This window comes from Berghia stephanieae, chromosome 4, assembly GCF_034508935.2.
Source record: "Berghia stephanieae isolate SIO BIC M18660-M18661 chromosome 4, UCSD_Bste_1.3, whole genome shotgun sequence".
Lineage (NCBI taxonomy): Eukaryota > Metazoa > Mollusca > Gastropoda > Nudibranchia > Aeolidiidae > Berghia > Berghia stephanieae.
In genome coordinates this window covers 26,255,711-26,282,249 of record NC_088363.1, presented here as the reverse complement: position 1 = coordinate 26,282,249, position 26,539 = coordinate 26,255,711, and the positions used below count along the sequence as shown (strand labels likewise).

Genomic DNA, 26,539 nt, shown 5'->3' with positions numbered 1-26,539 from the left:
ATCTGATTGAAGTAGACTTTGGGGCCATAAAGCTGGATTATATCCCGGGTTTGGTTACGTGAAACAAAATTATATCTTGCTAACCATTGCAGTTAGACGTTTAAAAGCTTGTCTAAAATAAAATGAACAAATCTGCAATCAGACAGAATTTCCCCGGTTTACATTTGACTCAATACATTTTACTTTACAATGCTAACCATTCATTGGAGTTAAACACTTAAAAGTATGTCTAAAATAAAATAAACAAATATACAATCAGACAACACTGTCAACTGCCAGGTACTCATTTCACACCTTAGTACGGTGAGAGAATGTGAGTAAAGAGTCTCATTCCAGGCATTCAACTTTGCACCGCTCAAATCGGAACTCGAACCCAGGACCTTCCGATACGAAGGCGAGTGCCATATCACTAGATCACATAGCCGTTTGTTGTAGAAATGTTTGACTGATTTACAAAAATAAAACATCATTATGTTCATTATTTAAAAACATAATAAATGTTCAATACAAATAATATCAACGACTTCGATGATATCATAAGTTCACGAAAAGAAATGAAAGTTAAATAATGAACCCTAACAAAAAAAATATAAAAAGCAATAAAATCAACAATAACAAAAAATCAAACAAAAAAAAAAAAAAAACAAACAAACAAAAATTAACCAAGAAAAATAAATCAAAACAAAAAACAAAATCATGTAGGTTCACAAACCAAACATCACACAATGAGTCAGATGCTCTAAACTGCGCAATATAAAACGAGAACGTTTTCCGTTTTCTGTTTATTTATTTTTTTAATGAGCACGTTTGACGTATTTTGTAGCTTAGTTCATTTGTTTTTGGCATTTGTTAGGGGGGGGGGGGGGTATTATAAACGGTTGTGATAAAACTAATCACACGAAAGGTTGAAAAAAATGTGTATTCGCATGTGGGGGAGGAGAGCGAGAGGGAGAGGATGGAGGGGGTGGGGTATAACATTTGCCCAAGAGCAATAATTTGACCACCCCAATTTCAACTCATCGTCATCACGATTTTACTGACTCACTGACCGGTACAGCTCTGGGCAAAATGGTCCTCAGTGACGTCTCATGCCGGCAGCTTCCTCATTGGTTAATCGTTTTGTTACGTCACAGAACGTACACCTCACTGTAATGTCACAGCATATGTGTGGACACGACTAGTTGCAATTTATCTATATCCCGGAAAAGAAATAGAGAGGGGGAAGAGGAAACGCCTGGTGTGCTTTTGAAGTTTGTTAAAATTTGAGCCCGGGTCCTTTTCATTTCGGACATTGTAGGATTAAACTGCTAGGACTGTTCCAACAGGAGGTGATTGCAATCGCTCCTCAATCCAAACCAGTTGGGGGATATTTAGTAAGAACAAATTATTATTTTTGATTGTTTCAGCACTAAACTAATATTTTAGAAAGAACTCAGGAATTAGACCAAGAAAATGGGACTACTGTATCACACAACAGGTAAGTAAGTCACCGCAATTTGTTTTTATCTACAGTATTTTAATTTTCCTAATCATAACTGTGAAAGTACCTTTTTTTCTTTGATGGATAGCCTTAAATCATTCCAGCCTAAGTTGAAGCAATCTTTCTTAGAATTACGCTGACTCAATTATAATTGTTGTATTAATTAAACGTGATCAAATATTGTTATTAATGCAGTGAAAATAAAACAAATCAAAAACAACCCAAGGATATTACAGTAAAAACTCAACTGTCTCATTATCATCACCAGACTCTAAGACACGCCCTTCAAGACTCGTTAACATTTTTATTAACATTTGCAAATATGTATAATCGGTTTAGATGTGAAGAGAAAAATGTTGGAAGTAATGGCCTTGATTATATCCTGAAATAAACAAGACGAACAAGGATAAGTAAAAATTAAACATATTGATGACTATTTGTAACATCGTTGTTTATTTTCAAAACCTATTTGAGTTCAATACGGATAGTTAACCAAAGAATCAGATTCCTTAATATATGCTATCTATATAACGTTATATAACGTTCTCTGAATATAATGCCGGCTTAAGTTTAAGTTATTTTTTCTCTCTTTGCAATAAAAATTATGTTGTCGACCATAATAACCTTTGTAATTTTATCGCGATTGCTACCGCTAATAAAGATGACCTCATCAGATAAATGCAGCTCATGGAGTCGACCGCTTAAAACAGACTATATATAGCAATAGCTAGCTACCTATTAGATAAGAACCTAGTCAAAATGAAAGGATATTCCATCAGATCTATAAATTAGCTACTCACTCAACGTTTAGTAAAAAAACAATTCTCAAGAAGGAATAAACCAACACATTTACATATAAAGTGAGTACTCTATCAATTAAACCATCGAGATCACTCTGGAATATTAGTCAATTCACTTAAAATCGTTATATTTTGTCTCCATTTACCAGCTTTATTTGCAGTCGTCTTTTGTGTGTTGATCAATAGCAGCCAGCAGCAGCAACAACAGCCAGGAAACAACCAATGTATCGAGCAATTCAGTAACACTCTTCTAGCATGTGTCCGAGAAGGTGGTCTCTCTGAAGGCAACTTCTTGTGGTTTGTCACCAACGGAACCAGCCAGAGGGGCGAGGCTCCGGCAAACGAGGATTCTTTCAAAACACAGATATGTGGGTAAGTTTATGTGCTAATGAATTTCCCCAAGACACACATTGCAGGCCATGTTATACAGGATGATGACTGGCAGTAATCGTATTAATTGGTTGGAGACTTTTTGTGAAAGAAAAGGGATTAGTTTTGATAGAAAGCATATTGATCAAACGCAGTTAAAACACATTATGCTGGAAATAGAGTGCATGGTGTTCCGAGTCCAAATAAAAAATGTTGGAAGTGATGCATTATTCGATGTAGATGTTTTGTATCTTTGTGCTAAGCCGTTGAAAAGGGCAAGAAAGGAATTCACCGTGGTAAGAGCATCGACATCTAAATGGTAGATGAAATTTTGGCATTGGGCCGCGCATTAGCCATGGTTTAAACTATGAAAATGAGCTTTATCGATTGGTATTCAACAATCATTTAGATATTTGGTATTCAAAAAGAATAGGGGCAGGTTTTAAAGGCCAAACAAGAGCAGAACATTGTCTTTTGAACCCACCGAAGAACGAACCAAGGAACTATAATCAACAAATCAATGACGAGAGATTTGTAACTGACAAATATCATTTCATGTGATAAAGATACGGTAGGAGTCGAATTAATAGCTGCAATAGAAAAGATAATCTAATACAGAAATGAAACAATATTATATTTGCCCTTAAAGTTCAACATCCGTTCAGTCATAATACACGGTCTGGGGTGTCATGTTCAAGGTTGATTTGAATAAAACGAACGGTTGTTGAGCTCAATTCTATTTATGACTATCCTCATAGTAAGCCATAGAAAAAGCTTTAGAAACTTGAATCTATTCCATATTCGATTCGAGAGCCATGAAATTCCATCTTGTTTCAAAAGCCATTGTTTAAGCCCAGAACGAATATAAACAACTCTAAAAGACTGCTATAGTTGTATCAGTTCTATTTGTATTAAATGCACACAACGAGGAACAATAAAATGTAGAGTGAATCTCCCAATGAGCTCAATGAACTATAGGTATGTCGGCCCACATATCAAGAAACACGCTATTTACATTGGCAGTATTATCTGCTTCATCTTTTCATTTGATGGCTTTTATTTTCTATAAAATGTTTGCCTCGAAAATGTTTCGTGGCCGCTCTCAAGTTTTGTAAACGGACAGATGCCCTTCATCTTTCGGTGTTAGAGTGTAAAATAAATAAAAAATGAAGTTGCCTTTATTAATCCGCAAAGAGAAATTGTCTTAGGGGTCAATTTCAATGAAAAAAAAAACACAGACAGAGCATGAGCTTTTATAAAGCACAATATCCACTAAACGTGCTCAAAGCGCTTTACAATGGGTCCATGACCAACAGCAACACGTAATATGTAGAACGAGACATGACGCCTTATAGACGATATTGCATTATTTTTCCCGGCAGAGACAACGCTGTTGACGGCCGGTTACTCATTTTACACCTGAATAGGGTGAGAGAATGTGAGTTAAGAGACTTTTCCAAGGACTCAACTATGCGCCGAGCGAGGCTCGAACCCAGGACCTTCCGATATGACAGTGTGTGTTATGCCACAAGACCTCATAGTCACAAAGATTGGAGCAAAGATTAGATCAGCCTTGGTGCAGCACCGCAAAGTGAGTTAGGGGATGGTAACTTGATCAAAGCCACACGGCGTAGCAGGTAGTCAAGCTCGGTACCTTCTGGTTACGAAGCAAAGGCCATACCTCTGTGCCACGCTACCCCAAAGGAGGACAGACAAAAAAGCGACTTTTCTTTTACAGTCACCAACTACTAATATTTTCATTACTTGTCCCTGTCTTTCCACAGTGCCCAGCAACAGATCGGAAGCTGTGTTTTCCAGCGAGTTGCTCCCATCATGAACAGCACGGCGTGTGCCGGAGGAGCTCAAGCAGGCAGCCAACAAGAAATCATTCGTACACAGCTCACTACCATATTTGGAACGTATGATACAAAATGCATGCACCGTGAGTAATCCTTAAGTATTCTTTTATTCGTTTTATGACCGACGTAGGAACAATGTTGTTTCTTGTATAGTAACAAAGTCGAGGCCGGTTGGGCTTGTTCAGCGACCGAATTGGTGTCAACTTATGCAACATTCTAACCCCAGCGTATGACTCTTAATTAAGGTAATAAACACCATTCCATGTTACGTTGGAATGAATGAATATGATTTCATGTTGCGCCCAATCAAGGCCATTCATCTCTTGGGTTAATACGTTTGACATAACAACATCACAAACATACCGTTCTCAATTTTTTCTGTGCTCCCCAATAAAACCAATTTGATACTGGCAAGCGTACTAAATAGAATATTATCCGATCTCATAGTAATCGGATATCGGTTGATTATATTTCCGATCCAACATTCGAAATAGTCTCAAATTTAAAATGCAAAATGTGACTCTCGATCAAATGTGGACTTCGTAAACTCATAGCCGAGAAAAAAATGACGTCACAATACAAGATAATGACAACTAAAAGAAAGTAAATTGTGAGTTGTATTTAATATTACAACTAATTACTCGTTGTGTCATTTTTACGAAACCCGCCGATACCCAGTCCCAGGTTCACTCCCCAATGGTGTACACTTCCCTGAGTCCCAAGTTCACTCCCCACTGCTACCTACTTCCCATAAGTTTGTCGGGTTTTGTCGGGTTTCGGCGGGTATCGTAAAAAAGACACACCCCTAATTACTTCATTTTTCATCCTAAGCTTTACTAATAACAACTCACTTTTCACTTTATTTTGGTATTGTCGTCTTGTATTGTAAAGTATTGTTTTATGGCAAGTCACTCTATAGATAGTATGAAGTTGACATCACTCAGGTATTTGTTATTGCTTTTTGCCATTCGCGTTTATTAGTAATTATCACAGAACTGTATGAACCAGACTATAAACGTTCAAGGTTACACATAGTTTTGTGTGTTGGTCCGTTATACTTCCGGATGGCAATGTTGTGAGTTTCTTAGCCAAGTGCATACTATCTATCCGTTTTCGAAGGCTGCGATCAAATCCACTTACAGAGGGCGGGAATCTAAGATCTGACCAACATTAAACCCAGCCAGTCCAGTGACTTTGCACGAACGTAATAGGTGGTTATTTAGAGATCAAAATTCCACCGATGTTTAACCAAACGAACTTTAACTTATTGTACATCAAGTATGTCATCTATTTCATTTACACGAATAGAGACGTTTATATGACTTAGAAATGAAACAATTAATGCATGAAAATTTGCTCCAATAGTAATAAGTTCTTGCTAATATACTCTTTATAAGCTGCTGCTGCTACTATTGCTACTGCTGCTGCTGATGGTGATGATGATGATGATGATGATAATGATGATGATGATGGTCATGATGATGATGATGATAATGATGATGGTGATGGTCATGATGATGATGATGATGATGGTGATGATGATGATGATGATGATGGTGATGATGGTGATGATGGTGATGATGGTGATGATGATGATGATGATAATGATGATGGTGATGATAATGATGATGGTGATGATAATGATGATGATTTACAACTTTGTGACACCATTCTATATTATAACAGCTTGTAGGACAACTCTCACCAAGGACCTTCGAAAATGCTACGGTGATGACGGTGATGATGTTGATGATGATGATGATGATGATGATGATGAGGAGGAGGAGGAGGAGGAGGAGGAGGAGGATTAGGAGGGGGAGGAAGAGGATGATGATGATGATGATGATGATGATGATGATGATGATGATGATGATGATGATGATGATGATGATGATGATGATGATGATGATAATGATGATGATTTACAACTTTGTGACACCATTCTATATTCTAACAGCGTGTAGGACAACTCTCGCCAAGGACCTTCGAGAATGCTACACATCAAGTGGCCTTGACCCAAGTCTTTTCCTGTCCAACTCCACCAATGGGGCTGTAGTGGGAAGCACAGAGAGTCAGGTCAACCTATTCTGTTCGTAAGTAACAATTTCAGACATACGTTTTATAGCCAATTCTCCAGGCATTTTCGTTATTAATTATGTGAGCTTAGTTGAAACACTCACAGCATCCGCCAGCCATATATAACATGCCAACACAAAATAATATGTGGAACCTTAAACGTTTATAGTTGGATTGATAGAATTTAGTTAGAACTATAAAAATGGCTAACTAAAGAAAAAAAGAGCTGAGCGAGTGATCATAATTTTGTTCTTTCTATATTTTGGTGGGAGTTTTTTTTTCTACAAAGCTAAATTGTGACACATCGTCACAAAACGGTTCTATGTTGGGGTGAACCAGCCAGGTACCCACAAGTGGGTTTATAGTAGAAGATAAGTAAGATAATTTTGATAAGTTGGACTATAAAATCAAGTTTTGAGGTCTAAATCATTATTAAAAAATGTAAATAAAATTCCCTCTATTCATACAATAGTATTCCAAGGGAAGACTGGAATAACCCAGGCGTCAGCCTCCATGCAGTGCCGCAAACTAAGAGCTCAATGTCACACAGCACAGCGGGTTTTTGCATTCAGGGTGCGAAGCAAAGAAAAAAAATCAAATAAATTGAAAATCGGCCTGTTTGTGTGAGAGTTGTGTAAGGTAATCATAAGGAAACATGGATACATTCACCCTTGCTGTGATTGTCTATAAATAAGCAAAGGTTTTAGCATTAGTCTAACCTATTTCAAACCATTCCATTAGCTCCTGTCTGTCTTTCAGGATGAATAATTTAACATGGCCTGAGAAATAATTCGTGAATCACTGGCTCGTCGATCATTCCCAGCGAGTATCTCTCACTTGCATAATTCAGCCATAATTAATTTGAAGAGGAGATTCACTTCTTGACCCCAATCAAATTGTGATAGTAAATCAACAAACATTGGGATCCGAATTGCTCAATTTAGTGGAGCCTATGAAGCCTCAAAATCAAACCAACCGGTTCGGCTATGTGGTCTAGTGGTATGACACTCGCTTTCGGATCGGAAGATCCTGGGTTCGAGCCTCGCTCGGCGCATAGTTGAGTCCTTGGAGAAGGCTATTTACTCACATTCTCTCACGTACTCAGGTGTTAAAATGAGTACATGACCGTTAACAGCGTTGTCCCTGTCGGAAAAAAGGTAATATCGCCTAACAGCCGTCATTTCTCGTTCTACCTGTTTAGAGTTGCTGTTGGTCATGGACCCCTAGTAAAGCGCTTTGAGCACATTTAGTGGATATTTCTCTATTTAAATGCTCTAGTTTATTTTTATTTTTTTATTTGCTCTGGTTCATATTTTGGTTAAAATTATCCTTTTCACAACTCCTTAATCAACCCTACAGTGATTAAGATCCTCGTTTTGTTAGATCTGGTAGAAAATAATTTGCAGCATTCATGCTAAATGGCAAAAGCAAATGTATTTGTCCGTTTAGCACGTCAAAAATTGGGATTAAAAAAGTCGAATAACTTTATGAAAAACTAACAACGTTCGTTGTCTTTTAAAAGAGAAAAGAATCAGCCTTTAAACGGTCACAATAAAATAATATAATAAAATAAAATCCCCTTGAGTAGTCCCCGAGAAGAAATTTGTTAAAGGACATAATAATATTCCAATGGAAGGCTGAAAAAGCAATGCAGCGCCTTAAAGTGGCTAGGATGAGGTGTCTTGCTCAAGACAGGCACACAGCGCTGCGGGCAGTAAAACTTGATACCATCTGGGTTCGAAACAAGAAACTATATCGCTGAACCACGCCATACACTCCCCCCCCCCCCACCACCACCACACAAACTCTCCCCTTGTTTCCAAAAGCTCGAAAACATAATTGACATCAAGGGACAAGTTAAGTAGACTGCATTGCAACGCAAAAAAAATTTAGAGCAATTTACCATTTGGTTTGTAGCTCGTGTTTACTTGGGTAAATTATGTGATAATTTAATACGAATAATTTGATGAAATTATTATTAGAATATAGGATTCGCTGCATGTGTTTTCAATCAGTGCTCGAACTTTCAAACTTACGACAAGAATAAAGCTCCGATTTCAAAACACAGGGGGTACCTATAGCTCAGTTGGTAGAGAACTCTCTTCACACGCAAAGGGACCGAGATCGATCCGAGGTGCAGTCAAGATTTGTTTTCTGTCCCCTCCGTCCATCCAACAGTGGTTGTAGCGATAGAATAGCGCCCTATCCAAATGGTAACAAGGAATTATTATTGTCCATTTCACGCTATAGAAACTGGGATAAACTCCGGCTCCATGGGGCTAATGGCTCTGAATGACTACTTTCAAAACACAATTGCGCAAAAAAAGTATTTATTCTATCCCTCAAGCGATTTTAATTTCACCATTTTTTGATAGAATATTTTCTTTTAAAAGGATTCTAGCAATATCACAAGATGTCCGCCTAATTTTAGTTTAACATGCAAATTGAATTTATAAAAATTTTCAACTCTTATTAATATTTTGTTTTATAAATAAGTAGCTAAAAGCCTAAATTGATAGAGTATCGCATATTTCTGCTAAAACAAGTAGAAAATCCTATCCCCCCCCCTCTCCTCAATTGTTCAATGAATGTAAACACAATGCTGCTTAATCGTACGTTTTCTAATAACTCGTCTATTTCTATCTCACTCACTCTTCACTCACTCATTCATTCTCGTTACTGAAGTGGTCGTAGATGAAACATTTCGAGATGATTTTGCAGTAACGTTCCTGTCCTTATATCTATTTCTATCCATCTACGTTGAAGTGGATATTTTCTAGAATAGTAACACATAGCATCAATATAGTATGATGTCGCAATGAAGTAGCCGAAAAAAGTTACTGCCAAGCCGAAATGGGCAGTCAGAATCAGAAAATGTAAGTTTTTTTTAAAGGATAAAAGAACCAAACCCACTTTCCCCGATTAGACCATTCATATTTTAACTTAGGCTATTTAAGTTAATCTTAAATTTGAATTCCATACTTCAGGTTCAATACCTTTTCGAGACAACTGGCCACATGTGTTTCTTATATCATTGCGAACCCTATAGAAATAAGGTTCTATATTAAATAATATCTCGATGGATCGCAAATTATGCAAGGGTTTCATACATTTCTGGCAATGATTTGATCTATGAAGATCCCTAAGGACTATATTGACTGCATGATTAAGCATGATTTTATATGAATGAGTTCATTGACTCCAAGCTTGACGAAGCTGGGATATCATTGGTCGAAAACATTGCGCATGCGTCTCTCTCGTCCTCCCTTTCGGTGAAGTGTCTCATGCCGCACAACCAACATGACGTTCTCTCTTTAAATACTTTTCCGCTCGTGACTTCCAATCAAGGGACGCTACTCTTCCGCTAATCTCATTCCCAATACAGCCTGTATTAGATTACACATAAATCCGTAACATTTTAAAAATTAATTGTCTTTCAGAGACAATAGGCCCATGGACCTGATTTCTCCTCATTTCTATTGGGTGAAATGGACAATAACAATTGCTTGCTTTGAAAGTATCTACGTTGAATCATTATAATTCAAAACTCTAAAAATGGTGATAAATTGTTGTTGTTGTTAAATAGTTAGACGCTCACTTCATGCAGATGAAGAAAAAGTTTATATACGACAAAGATGTCTTCCTGCAAATCTCTGAGGTTTCTGTCAATCTTCTTAATTGGTGTTTCAGTTCCCTGCAGCATGCAAGAGAAATGAACATAAAGGTTTGAATTTGTAGAGTTTTTAATACAGCCATTTGACAAATTTGTTGTTTTTGCTTTCTAAGAATGAAAAACATTTATCTGAACAGCACATTGGCATAATCATCACTCAACCAAGGCCTGCGTATCCACTAGTCCTTTGATTATAGAAATAATGCATTTCTCATTGCCTCTATTACCACAGGGCCAAAGACAAGCTGATAAGTTGCATGCAACAGAGAGCCGACGAATGTCCAGAGGCACCTCAGATCTTACGCGCAATCGACCTTGACATTCCCTCCTTCAACAAAGGCGTCACTGTACTTTGTGCTCACCCTAAAGGTAAACATTAATATTATACACACACACACACACACACACACACACACACACACACATATATATATATATATATATATATATATATATATATATATATATGACACAATATAATATTGATGTCTTTTTGTGTCGAATGTTACAAGAATGACCTTTTGGCAAAGCCTCATTTAAGTCTTCTTGATTGGTTCGTTGAGGAACGAAAGTAACAAAAGCGTCCACACTCAACCCATAAAGAACGTGTCTTGGTGCCTTTCCTGAAAAAGCAACAGTAATCGTGAGAACGAACGAGGTCAATGGCAATTTGTCAATAAATGGCAGATCTATCTTGATATATTTTTTTCTTCTTGGATAGTCAATATGATATCACGTGATTAAATAGTTTATTTTTATCCACCGATACGTAATAGGTTAATTAGGTAACTAATCGAATATCGTCGTTCTACTTACCTACATAAGAAGAAATTGGTTGTTTGACTAATATAGATTAGACTTTCGGTTGTTTGGCTTTCGCAAATACATCGTGATCATGTGACCCCCCGCCCTCCCCAATGGATAACACAGCTTTTAAAGAATAATATAAGTGATTATTAGTTGATGTTATATCTGGAGGGGAGTTATCGTAGGCAATATTATGGAGTAAGCCGGATGTGTGTCTGTGTGTGCGTCTCTCTCTCTCTCTCTCTCTCTCTCTCTCTCTCTCTCTCTCTCTGGGTGCGTGTGTGTGAGTGTTTGTGTATTTGCGAAAATATTTGCCATTGATCGAAATATATTAATGCGGTTCATCTTTTTGACGTGGATCTCATTATCAAACGCCGCCGGGTTTCCAATGCACTCACTTACACATCGTTATGGGCATGCCCTGGATCATAATATGATGAAGAAAAGAATAAAGGAGAGGGGGTCTGTCAATTTCCATTTTGTGATAGGAAGATGAGCGTGACCTTCTTTCAAATTAGAAGATGTTTTTATGATATATCATAATATTATTTTCTTTTTGCTTTTGTCTGGTAATCGTTTTTGTTTTTATAGCTAAATAATTTGAACATTTTTGTCCAACGCATTTCCATGAACTCCTTACACTCAGCGTGCTTTTCAATGACTCGATTATTCTAATTGTCAAGACGTTAATTAGATATTTATTTTACATTTAAAAAAAAAAAGAAAAAGAAATAATCATTGTTTTTTATAAAAATGGGAAAAGGATGGGGGGGGGGGGGGGAAGAGAGAGAGAGAGAGAGAGAGAGAGAGAGAGAGAGAGAGAGAGAGAGAGAGAGAGAGAGAGAACATTGAATTGAAGTTATCAAAATTTTTTCACGTTTGTTTATCAATACGTGTATTTACCTATATATTCCTTTCACCATGGGGTGATACGCACCAATACATGTTCAATCAAATTCAGATTGTCTGCATTTTTCATTTATTCTTTTTTAAAACCTCCGCCCTCCATTTCATCTCGACTTTCTGACCATGAATTCAATAAATAAAACTAAACATTCAGGTCTATGGTGGTCAATTATGCCAAATATCCAAAGTAGTTGGTGTTTGGAAATTCTTTCTTTCTTTTTTTTTTTTTTTTTTTTGTAAGCTCTTTAGGCCCCAATCCAACAGCAAGCCGTGACGTATGGGTCGAGACATAACACATGTGTGGTAGTCCTTCAGAGCCAATGGCGCCGGAGTTCATCCCGGTTTCTATAGCGTGAACCGGGCAATAGCAAAATAAATTGCTTTCCTTTGGATAAGATTCTACTTTGTCGCAAAGTATTTTCCGTCAGATCTAACAAACCCAGCTACTCAACCACTGCTGAATGTACACAGGTGGGGGGGAGGGGGGGGGGGTGTCATAAAACATCTCAACTTTTACCAGGGTCAATTTTGGTCCCTTTTGCGTGTGAAGCGAGAGTTCTACCAACTAAGCGAACGGGGTACTAAGTTTTTCTGAGTTCTGTTAGGGAATGTGGCCAAATAGATGCATTTTTTAGCATTATATAATTTGATTTGACCATGCTCTATACAAATGTCAACTATTCTTCTTCTTCTTCTTCTTCTTCTTCTTCTTCTTCTTCTCTATTATTATTATTATTATTATTATTATTATTATTATTATTATTATATTATTATTATTATTATTATTATTATTATTATTATTATTAATTATTATTATTATTATTATTATTATTATTATATTATTATTATTTATTATTATTATTATTATTATTATTATTATTATTATTATTAGTAAATAATCTTGACGTTGGAAACTTCTGAGGTCTCCTTTTCCTATGAATCAAATAAAGAGAATGTTTGACCCACCCGATAAATTTTGTGTTATATCGGGGCGATCCAGATTCCGAAACTGAACTTAAAATGACAAAGTTTGGAACTATCTAGTTTGAGAAAATACATTTTTGATACATTTTTAGGGGGCAGCGTGACTCAGCGATACGGTCTTTGCTTCATACCCGAAAGGTACCGAGTTCGATCACCCGCCGCTACGCTGTGTCGCCTTGAGCAAGTCACCTCGCCATAGCTCAATGTGAGGCGCTGCACTGCGGCTGACGCCTGGATTATTCAGTCTTACTTCGGAATAGACACTAAAGACAAATTTCCCCTATGGGATGAATAAAGGGAATTTTATTTATTTATCTTTTATTATTGATATTATTTTAATGGAGGCCAATATGATTAATTTCACATTTCTTAGTTTATACACTAAAGCCAATTTTCAGTATCCTATTTATCACGTCCTGATACCGGGATGAAACGATGGGTTACATTTATGAATTGTTGGTTTTCCTGATGCATCAGATCTAAAATCAATAATGGATGAAGAGTTGACCAAGTACACTTGATGCCAGATAATTAATTAAGGAGGAGCTAATCGAGTTAAGAACCAGATAGATATTAGTTAAGGAACTGCACAGTAAGTCGATTAATGAAGCGTGATAGCAATGTTGGGCATGGGAGTTGTTTATATGCACTCGTTGAATGCTACGTAAAAAAAAAGAACTAGAGCTTTTATATAGCGCAACATTCACTAAATGTGCTCAGAGCGCTTTACGTAGAGTTTTGTAACTATGACAGATTTTCATGATAGTGCTGATGGTGCGGCTGATAATGACAATGATAATGATAATAATAATAATAATAATATATAATAATAATAATAATAATAATAATAATAAATAATAATAATAATAATTTTATTATTATTATTATTATTATTATTATTATTATTATTATCATTATAATAATAATAATAATAATAATAATAATAATAATAATAATAATAATAATAATAATTATCATTATAATAATAAATAATAATAATAATAATAATAATAATAATAATAATAATAATAATAATAATAAATGATAATAATAATAATAATAATAATAATAATAATAATAATAATAAATTAGTAATAATAATGATGATGATGATGATGATAGTAATGATAATAATAATAATAATAATAATAATAATAATAATAATAATAATAATAATAATGATAATGATAATGATAATAATAATAATAATAATAATAATAATAATAATAATAATAATGATAATGAGAAGAAGAAGAAGAAGAAGAAGAAAAGGAAGAATCACATCATCATCATCATCATCATCATCATCATCATCATCATCTAAGTAAAAGGAAAGCAATGATCGTGCAGTCCAATAAGGCTTTCACAGTTGCATGTCACTCTGTCAGTCCAGTTCATTGATCCAATAACGCTTTACTTGAGACCACCTGAGGTCCTCTGGCGTTCGGCCTTGATTCATGATTTAGACAAACAACTTCGTTGAAAAGCGACTAAACGCTTTTTTTTCTGTTTTATTCAGGCACCTTTACAATATATTGATAGGCGTAGATATTTCCTACTTGACAAGAAGTCTTAAACCTAAGATCTCTTATTATTCTGAGATAGGAGGTTTATTATGTGATTCACCTTAACAATTTCGTATTATGTTTATTTTAACCAAAGACTGATGATTTACACTCCTGTCTAAATAACAACATTTAAGTTGATTAATATGTGTTTATTGAGGAGAAATAATAATATACGCTAAGACTTTTCAACCCAAACGTGATGCCTGTCCTAATGGATGGATGTGAAACTTGGAATACATTACAGGCATGTATAAGGAGGATACCGATTTTCGTAAATAGGTGCATGCGTAAGCTACTCACAGCAGAAATAGGAAGAAGATGATGGAGGTGGATTGGACACCCCATAGAAAGAATGACTCCACTCTAACAAACAAAGTATTGGACTGGAACCCTCAGGGCAGAAGAACAAGGGGAAGGCTACGGGGAACATGGAGAATTAAAGAAGCTGATTTAGAGAGAAGTGATAAGACATGGAACGAGATTTTTAAAAAAGTTAACTCAGGATAGAGAAGGATGAAAACTGTCTGTGACCTATACCCTGACCCAGGGTGAAAAAGGCAATGATGATGATGATGAAACTTTTTTTTTACTCTCAAAAACGGTTATTCTAGTCATTTCCATTTAATTCTTCTTATTTGGGGAGGGGTGAGAGGGGTTTGGGGTTCCTATCAACTCCAACAAAGATTGAGATGAATGACATTTGAAGTAAAAATGACTGATCAGAATAAAAAGGGGATTATGTGATGTACGGGTGGAGCTGTACGTTTCTGTGGTTCAGGCACTGGGCCAGCCTGAAAAATCGACACAAGTATCAACTTCCATCCTAAGAATAACAAAAATCGATTCCGCGTAGCCAAATCTGTAAAGTGTTTGATTCAATGTCAGACAAGGCCAAAAAAAAAAAGATATCATCCCTAAAATCAGATACCATTTTGGTTACCCGAGTTGAGATGATTCATTGCTTCACAACTAACTCAACATTCTTACTTTTGCAGAATATTAAGGTGACAAATTAGGGAGCAGGCATCGAGGTAAGATAAAGATACAATTTAAAAATCATACCTAAAAGAAAAAAAAAACAAACAAAAAAACAAAAACAAGACAGGATGATTTTGGGGATATTTTTATTTTGCTTGTTCTTCTTTCTTGCTTTGTATGACAGTGTCTCATACACACTTTTTCAGATCATTTTCTTCTTGCAGAAACTCTTTAAAACCATGGGGTAAAACTCTGTCGTATAATGATTTCAATTCAGACTGGTAATCACGAAGTGTTAAGATCGATCCGTTTTTCGCGACAGAAAACCGGATAAACTCCGACTAATTGGACTTTCAATGTTATTTACCCTTATCCATTCATAGCACATCTTCCGCAATTCATATAGGCACTTGTGATTTTGTAAATCTGAAAGTCGGTTTCTCTGTTAACTCTAGAAAGACACGTATTAAAAAGATTTGGCCAGAAGTCTCGTCCTTCAAATATCGATCTTGGCAAAAACGCTCAACCTGGGACCTCTCAGATCATTTAAATCGATCGATATTCTGAGAACGAGTTTTCTGTCCAAATTTTTTAATACGTGTCTTTCTAGAGTGCGACAGATAACCGGTGAAATGTTGATTCGGTGATTGATCTTATCCTTGGGCACCAACCAACGAGACATAGTACTCGTATTATGAAATTGAACGACCTCTACCATTGATTACAATTTCGCCAGTCTCTCTAACTCATTAATTTACTTCAAATGACGTATATGACTCTAACTGCCTGTTCACATTTTACATCAACGGACAACAGGACGATAATGTTAAATTTCCAGCAGGTGTTAAAAGTGCGCTATATATAAATATATATATAATATATATATATATATATATATATATATATATTATATATATATATATATATATATATATATATATATATATATATATATATATATATATATATATGAAGCGTGGTAGTCAGACTGTAAATTATCATTTGAATCACGGGCTATGAAATATCTGCATTTGGTATATTAAAAGGGGCTTCAGCTTATTTGAACTGCAACATTCTGTTAATGTGTCCAATGGACTTTACAAGCCAACAGCAACATCATGTAAAAGGAGACAAGACAACCTGTAAGGCGATATTTTAAACCAGACAACGCTGTTGTTATAATATTACACCTGATTGGCACTACTACAACTACTACTACTACCACCACCACTACTACCACCACCACCACCACTACTACTACTGCTGCTGCTACTACCTCTACTCGACTACTACTACTACTACTACTACTACTACTACTACTACTACTACTACTACTACTACTACTACTACTACTACTACGACTACTACTATAATTTTACACCTGAGTGGGCGTAGTGAGAAATAAGTAGAATAAAGTTTTCTTCAAGGATTCAAATTCGGATCGCGCACAGCGGGGACTCGGGGACCTGCAAGCAAGACCACATAGCCGTTCAGTTTTCTATCTGCCGTCAACAACATCATTATTATCAAGATGTTAATAAATAACATTATTTTCGCCATGATTGTTATCATCATTACATTTTATAGCTTTCCTACCATTAAATGTTGTTAATGATGGATCGTGTGAAAGTACCTTAAATCAAAACTAACCGAACCCTCCATCCCCCGGGGAGTGTCCATCGACTTCCGTTTCCGACACTTCCTGGATTGTCAATAAGTTTGACCGAGATGTAGAGTAACCATAGAGGACTGGCCACGGCATCAGTTACTCTGCCTATTTATGAATGTCCACGGACACCGATCAGCGTCAGCCTAAAATTACTCGTTACAATGTCCTCGTCAGGGAAGGTCTAAATCTGATTCAGACAAACTAAAGAATTGAATTATCTAGATATGCCAAGCTATATTCTTTTTTTTTTAATTACGCCCTTCCGCCATGGCACAGTAAGAGACCGTCGCCTCGGCACCCCATAAAGAAGATAATCCATCAAGCAGGATGTCTGAAGTGAGAAAATTGGGGGTTTATATTCTTGCCCAAGGGAAGAAAACGAAAGTGCCTGAAGCGGGGCTCGAACTCGGGACATTCCGGATCACAGTGCAATGTCTTCACCACTCACCCCCCCCCCACCTCACCCTTCTATCCTAGCTATATAAGGTGGACAAAAAGCCCCGAGACCTGCGAATCTATGTAGTTTTAAAATTTATTTAATTTTTAAGTTGGTGCTCGTTCCACCTTCCACTCCTTTTAGCCGTGCTCACATAAATTTTGAAGTAACTTTTAAACTTTCTTTCGCAGAGGAATAATTCCTTTCTATATAATTACATTCATAATGTCTTTATGAAAATTTAACAATTACTAATAAAAAGATAATTCATTTGAAACGAATCTGTCGAACCCTCCCTCTTTACGAAAATAGTGAATTCACAGTGGATATTTGTCAATATCTCAACAAACAAAAAAATGATTGATACTCGTAATTTGCATTATGTGTCGTAGTGATTTATGCTAATTGTACTTTTGAAACGCTTTGATCATTGTTGAAGACTAATGATAACCGTTATAAAATGTAACATTTATAATGAAAATGATACTAAGCTGCTAGAAGCTGTGACTGCAAAAAGTATTGAAGAAAAATGAATAAATAACAGCTTTAAAAGAGAACAAAAGAAAAATAAAACGCCGGAAGGTTCCGGGCTCAAAACTATTCTTTAGCCAATAACAAAAACTGAAGAAGGGTTATGGGCCCGAAACGTCCCGTGTTTGGTATTTTTGTTCTCTTTTGAAGCTGTTATATTTATTTTGTTCATTACTTAATATCTATAACGACAGTAAAATTTGGAAGGAAAGGATGAAGAGGAACCAAAGTTAGGAAATACATGGGCTCAAGCATGATGGTATTATTTTACTTATAGCTATATTGTTATTATTATCTTTATGACGATGACGTTCAAGTGTGATATTGGTCGGGTCAATAGCTAATTATTTGGTGGTATCCGTACCCTCGGGGGAGTCTTATGATGGATAAATTTTCCCGGTTCCATATATTATTGTTTTGATGACCGGTCAAGAGGAGTCAGCAATTCAAATGATTACACAACGACAGGAGAACTTGGAGGTTTTTTACACGTTTATTTAGGCTTTCACCGATAATTTACAAAAAAAATTGCTGACAACATACATAAAAAATATAGAGGAAAAAATGGTAAATGAAACCGACTGACCTTGAGAAAGGAAAATATTTCTATGACCAATGGTAATGATTTAGAATACATCAAAATAGGAATAGGAGTAGCAAGTGTACCGGACAAAATTTCATAATTCATCAACGGTCTACTACTACTACTACTACTACTACTACTACTACTACTACTACTACTACTACTACTACTACTACCATTACTACTACTACTACTACTACTACTACTACTACTAATACTACTGCTACTACTACTACTACTGCTGCTGCTGCTGCTGCTACTTGTGCCGCTATGTAGTCTTGTGGTATGGCACTAGCTTTATGATCGGAAGGTCTTGGGTTCGAGCATCGCTCGGCGCATAGTTGAGGTGTAACATGAGTAGCTGGCCGTTAAGAGCGTTTTCTTTGTCGGTAAATATTGTAATATCACCTAACAGGTGCCATAACTAGTTCTATATGTTACGTGTGCTGTTGGTCATTGACCCTTGTAATATATATGTATATTTATTCCCCAGTTTATCTTCATGGCCTCCAGTGTTTTGGCGAGACCACGAATGATGTCGACAGATGTCAGCAGAGAGAGGCTCAAGCCCTCATCCAACTGGACATGCAAGCACGTCAGGGAAATTGGAGTGAGGAGAAATTTTTCAAGTCTTTTTGCGAGTAAGTTCAATGTTGTGTGCGACTTTTATCATAATATACCCTGAAACTAAAACCGTTGCCATCGTTAACTGATAGCCTGACACTGACCAAAAAAATGACATCAAAAGACAAGTCTTTGGCCACATAAGAAAACAAATCATGAGTTGTATTCAATAGTTCAACCAATGGGATCACTTGTTCCCTTGAACGTTACTAATGTCAACTCACTAGACGGTGCAAAAACCCCCCAAAAATGGCGTCAAACTATAGATAGAATGAAGATGACGTCAATCGGGCCTTTGTTATTGTATTTTGCCATCCGCGTTTGTGAGTGATTCTCACTTAACTCTATTACCCCGACTATAAAAGTTCATGGTTACACAGAGTTTTGTGTGTTGGTCCGTTATACTTCCGGATGGCAATGTTATGAGCTTCTTAGCCAAGCGCATACTATCTATAAGTCCTAGTGGATTCTTGTGTCAGTTACGATGGCTACGCTTTTGACATTATTTTTAGGTTTGTTGACCGCTTAGTTCGTTGTCCTTAGTAGTGATCAAGGAATCAAGTGGTCCCATTGATTGAAATTGTTGAATACAACTCACGATTTGTTTTCTTTTGTGGCCAAAGACTTGTCTTTTCACGTAATTTGTTGGTCAATGTCAGGTAATTAGTTTACGAAGGCCACGCTTTGACTCTTATGGTATGCCAGTCGGTTTCTTACCCATAGGACTTGCCAGCTAGACAAATCAGTCAACTCCACAGTTTGTGAGCATTTATCATCATATTTGGACACACAGTTGAACGGAAGGTAGTTCACACCTCTTCACAGCGACAATATATTTTGCTAATCACTTGTTAAGTGAGTAATGCTCATGATTTATCGGGCCGATACTTTGCGGCATAGGCATATATTAGAGGTGGCTATGTTTATGGCCCAAAGAATGAAGAATGAAGATGACGTCACATGTCACCAGATCACATTTCACTAAATGGAAAAATACACGACGTTCAATTTCTCATTTTATACCACGGCTTTCCTTGATTCCAATTCTATTGATAAGTCAAGCTTAGCATTAAAATATATAAGGTAGAAGAGCTAAATTGTGAAAGCTTTTCACTACTAATGGAAATGATATAATCATCGATCATTCATCAATATTTCATTCTCCTTCCTTTTTTCATTTCGTATTCCTATTCATCAATTATTCATTATCATATTCATTCTTCTTTCTGTTTTTTTTTTCACTTCATGATCTGTCAACCACGATACGTCTAAAATCTATATAATATAGATTTGTTTTAATGGGTATCTTTTTTCCACTGCCTTGAATTATATGTCACAGAAAATCAGAGTCCGATATATATATTGTTTTGACATATAATTTTATTTTATTTTATTTTATATTTTATCACGAGAGATGTAGAGCAAGTAGTGTTTAGTGCAGAGGTCACGTTAGTTTCTCTACCTATATATTTGTATAAAGATTTTATACTTTTTAAGGTGTACTAATTGTTTTTTACTTTTTTTCCCTGCACCTCATAAATTTCAAAATTACATGACACAGTTTCACGTAATAGATTCGATTCGTATTTACCGTTGAACTCACCAACCGTAAGATTATAATTTCATTTTTAGCAATATTTAATATGCTATTGTCACTTTTATATAACAATTAACTATGAGTGAATGGTAAATCAAAAATATTATTCCACCCCTTCCATCGGAAAACCCTTTCATTTCTTAGTAAATGCGTAATCGTTGAATAATGCTTTGAACGCGTTGAATAAAAATTTTAATCAACGAGTGCAGAATATTTTCTCACAGTTTATTGGTGTGAAATTAGGTGTAAAAGACAGCTAATTGGTAATAAAAATAATCTTTTGGTGTGCCTGAATAAAAATCCAACGTTTTTATTTTTGGATCAAATTGTCATTCAAGCAGAAGGAGAAAGATACAAATGATGGCGAATGGAAGTACTAATACCACTAATACAACCCATCAACCATATCAATAGTTTGGTTAAACTTTAGGTTGCCATTGACAGGAAAATGATTGATAGATACAGTACCTACGTCTCGTGGATAGTTGACAGTGTAATGCACACACAAGTTTATTATTTGAATATCTTGATGACCGATTATATTATGTTTGAATCAAGGATTCGCTTTATTCTTATATTGGATATATAATATAGTTGGTAACAACAAGATATGAAGTGAGTAGAAAAGTGCCAGAAGACAATAGAGAATATAAATTTTTTTTCGCGGCGGTGGTGGGGTTTGAACCTGCGACCTTATTGGTACGACAACTCCGCCTGGCAGGTGAGAGCGTGGCTCTACCGTGTGAGCTATCCACGAACACAAAAATATTCGTTTCAAACTCAAAGTCATTTCTAGATCCCTCTCTCACCCACTTCTTGAGACCGCCGATTCGTTCACGACCATCGCGAAGTAATTTTGACCAGCAGTTAAGCTTAATAGCCAATATTCTCATCACAAACATATAACATAGAAACGATTGAGACATTGAGTATGCTCCGGTGTATGGGGTGAATTTTTAATTCAGAAAAGTGAGTGGAGCAGGCACTTCTGTTGGTAACAACAAGATATGAAGTGAGTAGAAAAGTGCCAGAAGACAATAGAGAATATAAATTTTTTTCGCGGCGGTGGTGGGGTTTGAACCTGCGACCTTATTGGTACGACAACTCCGCCTGGCAGGTGAGAGCGTGGCTCTACCGTGTGAGCTATCCACGAACACAAAAATATTCGTTTCAAACTCAAAGTCATTTCTAGATCCCTCTCTCACCCACTTCTTGAGACCGCCGATTCGTTCACGACCATCGCGAAGTAATTTTGACCAGCAGTTAAGCTTAATAGCCAATATTCTCATCACAAACATATAACATAGAAACGATTGAGACATTGAGTATGCTCCGGTGTATGGGGTGAATTTTTAATTCAGAAAAGTGAGTGGAGCAGGCACTTCTGTTGGTAACAACAAGATATGAAGTGAGTAGAAAAGTGCCAGAAGACAATAGAGAATATAAATTTTTTTTTTGAGTTTGAAACGAATATTTTTGTGTTCGTGGATAGCTCACACGGTAGAGCCACGCTCTCACCTGCCAGGCGGAGTTGTCGTACCAATAAGGTCGCAGGTTCAAACCCCACCACCGCCGCGAAAAAAATTTATATTCTCTATTGTCTTCTGGCACTTTTCTACTCACTTCATATCTTGTTGTTACCAACAGAAGTGCCTGCTCCACTCACTTTTCTGAATTAAAAATTCACCCCATACACCGGAGCATACTCAATGTCTCAATCGTTTCTATGTTATATGTTTGTGATGAGAATATTGGCTATTAAGCTTAACTGCTGGTCAAAATTACTTCGCGATGGTCGTGAACGAATCGGCGGTCTCAAGAAGTGGGTGAGAGAGGGATCTAGAAATGACTTTGAGTTTGAAACGAATATTTTTGTGTTCGTGGATAGCTCACACGGTAGAGCCACGCTCTCACCTGCCAGGCGGAGTTGTCGTACCAATAAGGTCGCAGGTTCAAACCCCACCACCGCCGCGAAAAAAATTTATATTCTCTATTGTCTTCTGGCACTTTTCTACTCACTTCATATCTTATATATAATATACAAATATATAATTTTCTTTCAAATCATCGTATATTATAATAATAACAATAGTAATGATAGCAATAATAATAATAATAATATAATAATAATAATAATAATAATAATAATAATAATAATAATAATAATAATAATAATATTGTGATAAAAAATAATGACAATAATAATAATAATAGTAATAATAATAATAATAAGAATAATAATAATAATGTAATAATAATAATAATGATGATGATAATAATAATAATAATAATAGTAATATGATGTTGTGATAACAACAATAATGACATAATAATTATATAATAATAATAATATAATAATAATAATAATAATAATAATAATAATAATAATAATATTAATAAAATGATGATTAATAATAATGTGAAATAATAATAGATAATAATATAATAATAATGAAAATAATAATATAATAATAATAATAATAATAATAATAATAATAATAATAATAATAATAATAATAATAATAATAATAATAATAATGATAATAATAATAATAACAATTATTATTATTATTATTATTATTATTATTATTATTATTATTATTATTATTATTATTATTATTATTATTGTTATTAATATTATTATCATTAGCAGTAGTAATAGTAGTAGTAGTAGCAGTAGTAGTAGTAGTAGTAGTAGTAGTAGTAGTAGTAGTAGTAGTAGTAGTAGTAGTAGTAGTAGTAGTAGTAGAATCAGTATTATTATAACACAATTGTTAATAACACTAGTGATATTTTTTTTAAAATAACCATGTCCCTGTACTCACATAATATAATATGCCTTAAAATGAGGTGACAATACGATCATTCATATTACTGTAGCAGCACTTCAATCTCTCATGGTGTTATCATAGTATATATTGGAGGATTCGTTCCCTTTGGCCCTTGTCCTACTTTCAATATCATTCTATATAAATAAATGATTAAGTCCACCTCATCAAGTGGCTAACATGTAATCAACACACGACCTGTATCTTTCTGCCCTATCCTCCGATTTAATCCCACCAATCACCGTGTGGTCCTTGGTCTCGTGTCATTCACTGCACGTGCGCGTCTTGTTCTCCAAACATCCCAGATTAATGAAGATAATTCCAAAGACATGCCCAGCTGTCACAGGCATGGGGTACTCACTATGACCTTACAATTCCCAATACTCATTACTTCTTCTTGTTGATTTGCGGCTATGTGGTCAAGCGAGATGACACTCATTTTCGGATCGGAAGGTCCTTGGAAAAGGCTCTTTACTCAAATTCCCTCACCATACTCAGGTGTAGAATGAGTACCTGGCCGTTAACAGCGTTGTCTTTGTCGGAAAAATTGTAATATCGCCTAAAAGGCGTCATGTCTCGTTCTACACATTATGTGTTGCTGTTGGTCAGGGACCCTTTGTAAAACGCCTTTGTATTTATTAATAATAATAATAATAATAATATAATAATAATAAATAAATAATAATAATAATAATAATAATATAATAATAATAATAATAATAATAATAATAATAATAATAAATATATAATAATAATAATAATAATAATAATAATAATAATAATAATAATAATAATAATAATAATAATAATAATAATAATAATAATAATAACAATAATAATAATGACAATAATAATAATCAGCCAATTGTCACATTCTGTAAAATTGATTTGTCTCCGACCAGACTGTTTTATCGATCGATTTTTCGTAACAAGGAGGGGGGGGGGGGTGGGTGTGAATTGCGAAATTTCATTCTCTATCATCACCACCTATCAATAATCATAGGATGTCTATCTCTAAATTGCCTAGATTATCACAATGTGCATTTTATGTGTATTTTAAAACGGGGAGGGGGGGGGGGACATTTTTTATATATTCTTAGCATCATACAATACCGTTATCTTGCATGAGGATTGTGTCAATGCGCGCGTCAGTTATTAGAAAATATATAAACTGAGCATTTATATAGAGCAATATCTATTAATTATGCTCAAAGCGCTTTAAACGGGTCCCATAGCTGACAGCGACACTTAACATGTACTACTAGACATGACGCCTGTTTCACGACATCACCTTTTTTTTGGACAGAAGCAGCGCTGTAAACGGCTAGGTAATCATTTTACACCTGAGTACAGTGAAAGATTGTGAGTAGAGAGCATTTTTCAACGACTCAACTATGTGCCGCTCAGAGCGGGACTCGAACCCTGGATCTTCCGATCCAAATGCGAGTGTCATACATCAAGACTTCATATCCGCACATAGTGTATCGGTATTCGTTTGTGCGTTCATTTTGGTGGATTAATATATTAATTTTATTTTAATTCACAGAAAAAAAACCCGGTTATTTATTGATGGAAAATATTTCTATTTTTAACTGTCTTGAAACAGGTCGTAACCATCACGATTTTAGCAATTACAACAAAGAATGACTTTTTAACAGTTTCACTGTGGAAAATCGATTTCTTTTATAAGATACTTACTTTTTACACAAAAAGAGATACAAAACACTAATTAATATAGAAGTTAGAACCGGTCTTTTCTTTTTTTCTCTTTGTGCGGCTCTGTGGTCTAGTGGTATGACACTTGCCTTCGGATCGGAAGATCCTGGGTTCGAGTCCAGAGCGGCGTATAGTTGAGTCCTTGAAATAGGCTCTTTACTCACATTCTCTCATCGTACTCGGGTGAAAAATGAGTACCTGGACGTTCACGGTGTTGTTTCTGTCAGAAAAAGAAATTGTACTATCGCCTAACAGGCGTCGTATCTCATCCAACATGTTAATTGCTTCTGTTGGCCAGGGTCCCCTTGTAAAGCGCGTTGAGCACGTTTGGTAGATATTGCACTATATAAAAGCTGAAGTTTTTTAGGTTTTTTGTTGTTGTTAGTTGTTTTTTTTTTAACAATTTATATTATTATCCAATAATAATATTGACATAATTTTATTAACACAATGTGATCTTACATAAAATATCTCTCTTAAATTGAATTACGGATCTAAGAAGCTTAACAAGTTTTCCTGAGCTCCCTGTCCTGATGAAAATAAAAAGATTAATTTGTCTACACATTTTATTCATTTTAAAAACGAATTTTGACACATTTTTTTCAAAATCATAAAATGATGTATGGACACGAAATTGATGCTTATGTTACTAGATAATACAACTATAGAAAAACGTGAGGAGCGGGCACTTGTATCACAGCTCAGTCGATAGTGCGACCGTTCGCTTTTCTCTCTCTCTCTCTCTCTCTCTCTCTCTCTCTCTCTCTCTCTCTCTCTCTCTCTCTCTCTTTCTCTCTTTCTTTCTCTCTCTGCCAATCTTTACTAACTTCATTAACTCTCTTATAAAACTCATTAATTATGTTATGTGATTCTTCTCTTAATTAAACAGAGTGGCAGTGAAACAGATTGATTGCGATTTAAAAGCCTGGACCAGAAAAAATCATGAGGCCTGTGTTGACGCCGTCATCGGGCTCAGGAGAGAGTTGGAATGTGAACTCATCCCACCTGAGTGCAATGTTAATCCTCAACAGGTAAGCATTCAATTTGTGCCATGA

The 26,539-nt window shown here is 35.5% G+C and overlaps 1 protein-coding gene across 1 annotated transcript in view; it reads left to right on the top strand.

Annotated features, from left to right (window-relative positions):
• The first annotated feature begins 1,214 nt into the window (after nt 1–1,214).
• The window catches only part of LOC144970323 (uncharacterized), a 30,013-nt gene continuing 4,688 nt past the window's right edge, over nt 1,215–26,539 (top strand). Inside the window, exons 1-7 of the mRNA XM_078909840.1 lie at nt 1,215–1,477; nt 2,430–2,652; nt 4,434–4,591; nt 6,466–6,601; nt 10,490–10,626; nt 19,213–19,360; nt 26,374–26,515. Coding sequence (XP_078765966.1) covers nt 1,453–1,477; nt 2,430–2,652; nt 4,434–4,591; nt 6,466–6,601; nt 10,490–10,626; nt 19,213–19,360; nt 26,374–26,515 — 969 coding nt within the window. The 5' untranslated portion in view covers nt 1,215–1,452. The remainder of the gene's footprint in view (nt 1,478–2,429; nt 2,653–4,433; nt 4,592–6,465; nt 6,602–10,489; nt 10,627–19,212; nt 19,361–26,373; nt 26,516–26,539) is intronic.